Source organism: Dromaius novaehollandiae, unplaced genomic scaffold (assembly GCF_036370855.1).
Source record: "Dromaius novaehollandiae isolate bDroNov1 unplaced genomic scaffold, bDroNov1.hap1 HAP1_SCAFFOLD_70, whole genome shotgun sequence".
NCBI lineage: Eukaryota > Metazoa > Chordata > Aves > Casuariiformes > Dromaiidae > Dromaius > Dromaius novaehollandiae.
Window position 1 is genome coordinate 311,367 of NW_026991372.1, and position 7,652 is coordinate 319,018.

The following is a 7,652-nucleotide window of genomic DNA, read 5'->3' on the forward strand; positions in this document are numbered from 1 at the left end:
TAAGACACTCAAGGGCTCCGTTGTCCTCAGGCACTCTGGGGACCTGCCTTTTCCTGACTTCCCTTCTGTCCTCTTCAAATCAATCCCCTCCCAGCGGACACTTTACCTTCAAGGTACTGCAGCAAGGAAGGGATCTGTGCCATCCAGGGAATCCCCACCGCTCTGTGAATTGCCCTGTGAAGGGTCTTCAGCAGCTGCAGGGCAACAGCTCCATGGCCACCTCCTTCATAAGGAGAGCAAGCAAGCACCTGGAAGAGAGAAGGAGAGAGAATTTAGAGCTCCAGCCTGACAGAGGAACAGCAGTTTGTCTGAGAAAGGAGAGGGGCTTTGCAGGTGCCATGGCAGGCAGCACACAGCAGAACTGCTTCTCTTTTTGCACTGCCTCCCTGAGGAATGGCGCGTCCTTGCTATTCGAGAGGTCCACACTGGGAATGCCCAGGCAGTCCTTGGAGGGCAAGACGCCCTCCAGCAGGCTTGTTCCTCCCTGAAGGCTGCAAGCATCTGCCTTGAAAGCAGTCTCCATCCGGAGCTCTCCCCCTTTCCCTTGGTCAGGAAAACTCTGCCCCGAGGAGTCCCCAACTACTCACCAGGAGACGTACCAGCAGAGCCTGGGGAGTTGGCAGTTTGGCTGGAAAGAGAAAGAAAGATCCATTTCAGCAGGCCAAGTCCCACACAAGATGATCACCCGTCCATCCCAGGCAAAGCCTCCAGGACAGGACTGAAGGGGCCTGATAATCTGCTGATAAATTTGCCTTCCCCCAGCTTTTCCCATCTTAGGGTATCCATGCAATTAACGTGCCGAAAGGAAGGTAACTCCCCAGCACTGCCAGCAAGGAGTCCTCCATTTTACAGGGAGAATGCTGAGAAATGAAGAGCAAAGCATTTTCTCTGGGAAATGCAGAGGAAATTTCCACAAAGGAAACACAGGGCAGGACTCCCTGTCACCTAGCAGAAGGGCAAGGCTGTGCTGTTCACTCTTCCCAGCCTCCCAGTTGGGTCTGCCAGGGGACAGAGACACACACAGGCTCAGCCTGTCCACCTGACAGAGCAGGACAGAATACTTTAGAAGTTTCTCTCTTTTACCGCGTTCTTGGTAGCACAGGTAATTGGGTTCCTCCTTCTCTTCTGCTCTCTCCTGTCTCTCCACGAGCTCCCTGAGGCAGCGGGAGAGTGGGACCAGAGTGCCAGTGTACTGAGCTGGCACTACGAACTGGAGGAGCCTTGGCCATAGGAGCTGCAGAGCAAAATACAGCAATTCAGCACGTCATTCTTTCCATCCCTTCAACTCCTGTTTTCATAGTGGCTGTCCTCTGTGGCTATGACCCAGCCCCTCCACTGTTAGCCCTCTCCAGGGCATTACTTCATGTCTCTCCCACCCTTTCTCTTCTGTCTCTCTTCCTTCTAGTCCACTGTCCTAATCCCCACTTGAGCCCATCTCTTGGACTGTTATTCACAAGGCTTCATTTCCCCTCTCCTCCGACAAGACATTCTGGTAGCCCCATGCTCGGAGGAGCTTGTCAGCAGGGAGGGGGAGGGCTAGAAGAAGGTATCCTCAAGGCAAGGAGTAGCACCAGGTGGTGGGATGACTTACTCTTGTCATGCCGCTTGCTGAGACGTCCAGGGTGTCGAGGACATGTAAGCAGAGAGTTTGAAGCGCGGTCTCTGCCACTGCTTCCCTCTCAGAGAGGTTTCCTGTCTCCTGCAAGACACAAGTTTGAAAACACTCCCATCAGCTACTGTTTCTTCAGGAAGAGGCTAGAGGCTTCAGTAGGAGACTTGGCTTTTGCTTTGGGAGCACAGGTCACCTGAGGTAAGACAATGGGAAATCCTATAGTAGGGGTCACATCCTGGACTGCAAGGAAAACTACACAGAATGCAGAGAGAGCAACTGCCTGTTTGCAATTACCCAACCAATGGGGGTAAATGGTTTATTCGCGACAGCAGATGCTCAATGGCCCGAGCTCTGTTTTAATGACACCAAAGAAACGCTCTTCAGAGGAGTTCTGCTCAATTCCTGCACTGAAAGGAGAGCAGAACTGGCCCCAAGGACAAGGAAGAGGAGGTGGGAGTTCTTGACACGCTTCTCCTTACAAATGCAGCCTTCAGGAGCCTCACAGCAAATGACTGAACAAGAGGAAAGGCACAGCCAAAGCCAAGAGTTTCACCAAGTCCTTGTTCTGGTGAGCCACCTACAAGGAGTCATTCCCTGTGGACCTGGCTGGCAACACCTAAGAAAGAGGTGCCTGTGGTCCCTTTGTTTCCAGAAAGCACACAGGGCCCGAAAGCACTGCATGGAGGGCAGGACAGGTTTGGACAGAAATATGGAGGACAAGGAAAGAACTGGAGAGCTTTTCCGGCTTGTCCTGCTTAGCCCACAATTTCTGTCTTTTGCTGATCATCCATCAGCAGTTCAGAAAAGACTTGTCCACCTTTGTATCCTGCTGAGAATCCACTTTTCCAGGGTGGCTTTTGCCAAGCAGTTTTGCTGAAATCCCTGGCAGCACCACTGCTCTTTTCTTACTCTCCCACGGTGCCTCCCATTGCATGACATGGTGGTGTAGCACCACAGCCGCACCCTTGACAGCAACAGAGAGACCCACGATTCAAGTCGGTTGGGATGCTGATGAGGTCATGGCACCAGGCACTCAAGGGCTGCTGCTTGGGGGCCTCCACATTTTCAGGGAAGCTCAGTGCAGTAGTCAGTGGACAAAAGGCACAAAACAAAGCCCCAAATGTCACATTCTCCTCTTACCAGTCTGCTGGTGGCCCGACTGAACTCCCTGAAAACATAGGCCACCAGACCCCAGGCCGAACAGTTCTCGACACCAGAGCTGAACAGTTCCTTGATGAAACCAAGAACAGCCACCTTCACCTGCCGGGGAGGAGATTGCAAACAAGAGTAACCATGAGTCCTTCTCTCCGAAGCAGGAAACATATGCCTAGGCTAGATCCAAACTGCGTAGGGAAATGCTTCCCCTGTCACTCATCAGGCTACCATCCCTTCCCCAGCCACCTCACCTTACTCCGGTGGTCTCCAAAGACAGTTTCCACTGCCTTGACAACCAGGAACATGTTCTTTCTTATCGCCATTGCTGAAAGGAAGTACAGGTACGTTGAGGCAGAGCCCACCCCTCCAAAAGAGCACTGTCAAAATGTCTCTGCTTTCTCATGGACAGCTAGACAGAAAGCACGGGGCCAAAATCTGACTTCAGGGGAAGCAGCAGAAGCCAGGAGCAACAGGGACTGCCTAACACAGAGAGTTAGAAAAATGGGATCCACACTGGAATTCACTACTCTTTATGCTCGGAGTGTTACTGAGCTTCAGCTGTCACCCCTGACGAAGCGTGGTCAATAACTATCCAGACAGACTGCTCAGCTGGGTTTGATACGGTTGGAGACTACAATTCATTTGGGTAACATAGTCTTTGTAAGCACCCACGCATTTCTGTGCTTCACCCTTTCTCAGCTGAAACATGGTAAGGTGCTTGGTCCACACTAAGCGTGTGCCCTCCATGGATTTTGACAAGGCTGCTGGCCTGTTTCTCAGAGCTGAAGGGGACTCGGGCGACTTCTGAGATACCTCAGGGAGTGTGCACTTCTTGTGCACTCAGGTTGCAGAGGAGTCTGGTCTACCACAGCCCAACTGCACAGCCTGAACACCTCCTCTGATCAGGCTCTGGCAGTTCATGGCTTCAGCTCTTGGCTGTTTCTGCTCGTAGTCCCTCAGCCAAAGTACATCATTCCTCCTATTTTCTTCCTAGTGTTACTTACGGTCACAATGAACAAAGAATCTCAGCAGAGACAGGGCTGCTATTCTAGAAGCCTCGTTCTCAGCCTCCAGTTGTGAGTACAGAAACTCCATGGTCTCCTCAGGGAAGCTTCGGGCTGGAGGGAAGAAATCATGTTCTAGGTTAACAATCAAGCTCTTCTCCCATTGCAGAGCTTTGCAGGAGAGTTTCAAAGAAACCACAGCCAAATTCTGTTTTCTCCTTACCTAGTAGCAGCATGCAGTGGCACAGCTCTGTTTTATGGCCAATGCGGTGCTTCTTGGTCACATCCGAGAGCTGTGGGAATGAGGTACGTTTTAGGATCAGTCTTGAGAGAGACTGAAAAGAATCGCTCCTATGAGGTCTTGTCTCCCTGGGGACTCACAGGGAAAGATGCCATTCAAGAAGGACAGTGCTCTGTCCTCTCAAAGCTGTCTTCTGCTTCCCCCCCACCCTTCTGTCTCTCTGGAACTCTACGGAGAGGCCAGAGATGAGCTTGTGCTCTGACAGACAGCTTCTAGATCCTGGAGTCAGAGATGAACACCTTCCTGAGCGTCTTGTCAGCTCCACTCTAATGCTCCAGAGGGAGTTTGAGCCTACGACAGGGGACCCACAGCCAAAACAAAGGCTACGCCCTAGAGGCAAGAGCAGCCTTTGAGCTCCAGTCAGTTCCGCAGCAGCAAAAGGCCGTTAGGATACAAGGGCTGGCTGGGATTCCAAGGCTCAGCTTCAGCTCTCTGGGCTCCAGATTCCTCCTGCTCTCTGCCCGAGCAGGAAACTCCTTTGTGAACTGAGCTGTCCCTGGAACCAGGCAAAGCAGCCCTGGAAAAGTCCGTGGGCACCTGGCCGGAATGGGGGCCTCAACAGCTGTATGGACCTGACTGCAAGGTATGAGAAAAGCCCAAAGGAGGGAAACTCTGCCCTGCCACCCCGTGGGTCTTTCCTGCCAACCAGAGGCAGACCTGCTAACCCAGAGGGAAGTGCAAGATGTTCAGCCCCTGCTTACCTGGTTGTGCACAACAATGCAGATGATAAAAACTCTTTCCCTGGGGATAAAGGGCTCAGTTTTCTCCACAGCTTCCAAGAAATGCCTGAGACGCTACAAGAAAAAGTGAAAACGAGAGGGTGGCTTGTGAGTGAGAGCAGCTCATTAACACAGGACAGCATGCCTCCACAGTTGGCTGTTCTCTGCCCTGAAAAAACAGGCAGTATCAAGCCTCCCCCTCCATCTGTGTGCGACTGTCTTGGCTTCTTCTCTAACAGGTTCCCAGCTCCTCCAGGAACTCCCACAGCTCCCTGATCCCAGCACACACTCACCCTGACCCATGCAGCCACATCGTATCTTGCCAGACACCTCACCTTGGTCACGTGAAAACCATCTTGGACCTCTTCATACTGGTCCAAGAGCCAGGAGAGCTGGTCGCACACATGCCCTTGATACTCTTCCTGATGAAGGAGGAGGCCCATCATAGCTGCCACAGCCCTGATGATGTCCTCCTTGAGCTGCACACAAGGAAGACAGAAGACCTTTGTTTGCTCCGACTGAAGCTCTGCTCTAGGAGGCAGCATCCCCCAGACACAAACTTCCCCCTTCCCAAAGACCGCCATTTCCCAGCTTCCTCTGGAGGAAACGGTCTTGCTCGAGAAGAGAGAGAACATTTCCCCTCTTCTAAACCCAAGACCCTTGGGGCTCAAAGGCCACTGGAATTTGGCTGGTTCCCAGCGGCGGTTCTCCAGACCCGGCCTGGCCTCACTAGTTCATCGCGAGGCTGCAAAGCGGGACTCCAGGCACACTGCCTGTTGGCCCACAGCATTTCCACACTGTCGAGCTGCAGCAGGCTCCCAGCTCTAGACAACGCCTCAACGACCTGCTTCCTCCCTGGAAAGCACTTCTCCTGACGTGACACCACTGTTCCCCAGAAAGAGAGGTGAACTCCAGCATTGCAGCTGCTGCTGCTAAAGGGCCACAAAGGCAGCCAGTCTCACCTCCTTCTCTTCACAGTCCAGCCAGTTTCTGACCACGTAGCAGAAGAAAGGGTATGTCTTCTCACAAAGCTGGGCTTCCCCTATTCGAGGGAAGGAGCACTTTGCCCAGTCTTGGAAGTAAACAGTCACCCCTTTCGACCACGTTTCCAGAACTGCATGAAAGATGGGGAGAAAGGTCACTCTGTCAAGTATGTCCCAGAGAGAAGAGTTTGCATTATCACTCCAGCCTGTCTCAAACTGCCGTCCCATGCTCATCAGCACTTAGCTCCAGAGCAGTTTTGGGTTCTGGGGCAGGCGTGAAATGTTTGAAAATGCCTTCCTTGAAATGCTAAGCTGTTTCTCTCCTCCCTCTTCTCCTCCTTGTTCCTGCTAGTCCTTTTTCCCCCTCCAAGATTAGCTGTTGAGTAGTAAAATTAGCTGAGTAGTAAAACTCCAACAACTCCATTCCCTTCCTGGCCACAGCCATCTCCTGAGCTTTAGACACTCTTTTATGTTGTACAGACTGTTTGGAGCTTTAAGGGCTGGAGCTCCCTGGAGGTTCAGAACCTGCAGCAGCAGCTTGAGAGAGAAGAGACTTGGGTGCCGACTGCCGCTCACTAACTTCCCCTTCCCTCTGCATCCCAGTGCAGCCCTGGCACTAGAGGTGGACACTTACCAGCACAGAAGGCTTGCTTCATCCTGCTGCTCTGTACTCGCCCCAGCATGGTGTACATGACATTCCAGGTCATTTCCAGAAACGGGATGCAGCTCAGTGCTGCAGAGAAGGGCAGAGGGAAAGCAAACAACCTGCTGTCAGGAAAGCTGTTCAGCAAGGGTGCCCTTCCCCGAGGGATGGGAGCAGGGAAGCCCTTCAGGGTGGGACTGGAAGCAGAGTGGAGCAGAACTCCGCTAGGCTGGGTCTTCCCACGGTCCCATCCTTAGGGCACTTAGCTCAGGGGACAAAGCCACCACTTCCGACTGCTCCCAGGCAGCAAAAGATGTGGAAGCCATAACCCTGTAGCCCTCCCATATTCCAACAACCGAAACCCTTCTCCCGCTGCTCAAAGAAGCCAGCACCAAAGCATGCAGCCCAAGTTGCCGTACCATAGCTCGTGGCCAGTTTGCTGAGGGTTATAAAAACAAATTCCTGAGGGATATCCTCCACAGGCTTCAGATGACGCTGTAGCTCTTCCATGACTTGTAGGAAGTGAGAGCGGGCCAGGGAGACCAGGATGTTACTTGCTGCTCTTTGCACGACATCCGTTACACCCTACAAAAGGACCATGAAGGAAAACCATCAACACAGGAAAGACTGAGGCAGCGGGGCAGATGGAACTAGCCAACGATGGCTGTATGACTTCAGCTCTACATTTCCATGTTGAAGGGAAGAGTGAGAGAAACGTCATCTCTCCAGAGAGATCCATCAGTGATAAATATTCCCTGCCTTGTTTGGCTGCCACCGCTTTGCCCCTTTGTGAAAGGTAAGCAGTTCAGCAGTCCTAAACTTGTTGGTCAAGAAAGAGTTTGACCATTTGCCCTTCTGTGCTACTGCTGCCTCTCCCTTCCCTTTGTGACAGCGGGAGAATAGGAACAGAGAAGCTCCCAGAAGGCTCCAGCAACGAACACGCTCCACACAGAAGGCCAGATGGAATATTGGGTACAGCAGGGAAGGGACTGGCACTTCGCCATGCCTCTTCCTCAAAGCAGGATGACTACCTAAGAACGGTAATCCAATGGCCAACCGTGTGGAAGCAGGCTGAGTTTCTGCCTCCCTGCCTGGAGCCTTTCCCTTCAGCACAGACATGCTTGTTACAGCAGTCGTGGGCCTGCTTGCCTCAGCTGCAGCCAAAGGCCCAGTGCCACTTTACACAGGGCAGCTGCTTCAGAGGTTGCACCTGCTCAAGAGCTTGGCTGGATATG

General features: G+C 52.6%; 1 protein-coding gene across 1 annotated transcript; it reads right to left on the reverse strand.

Moving 5' to 3' along the window:
* Positions 1-60: 60 nt before the first annotated feature.
* LOC135326062 (maestro heat-like repeat-containing protein family member 2B) lies at positions 61-7,020 on the reverse strand. The gene is made up of 13 exons (XM_064503928.1): positions 6,837-7,020; positions 6,409-6,507; positions 5,754-5,905; positions 5,127-5,270; positions 4,774-4,866; positions 3,995-4,064; positions 3,772-3,885; positions 3,019-3,092; positions 2,753-2,872; positions 1,592-1,699; positions 1,084-1,234; positions 588-628; positions 61-248 (listed from the first exon to the last, which is right to left on the reverse strand). The coding sequence occupies exons 1-13, from the start codon at positions 6,925-6,927 to the stop codon at positions 75-77; spliced, it is 1,431 nt and encodes a 476-aa protein (XP_064359998.1). The 5' UTR covers positions 6,928-7,020; the 3' UTR covers positions 61-74.
* Positions 7,021-7,652: the final 632 nt, after the last annotated feature.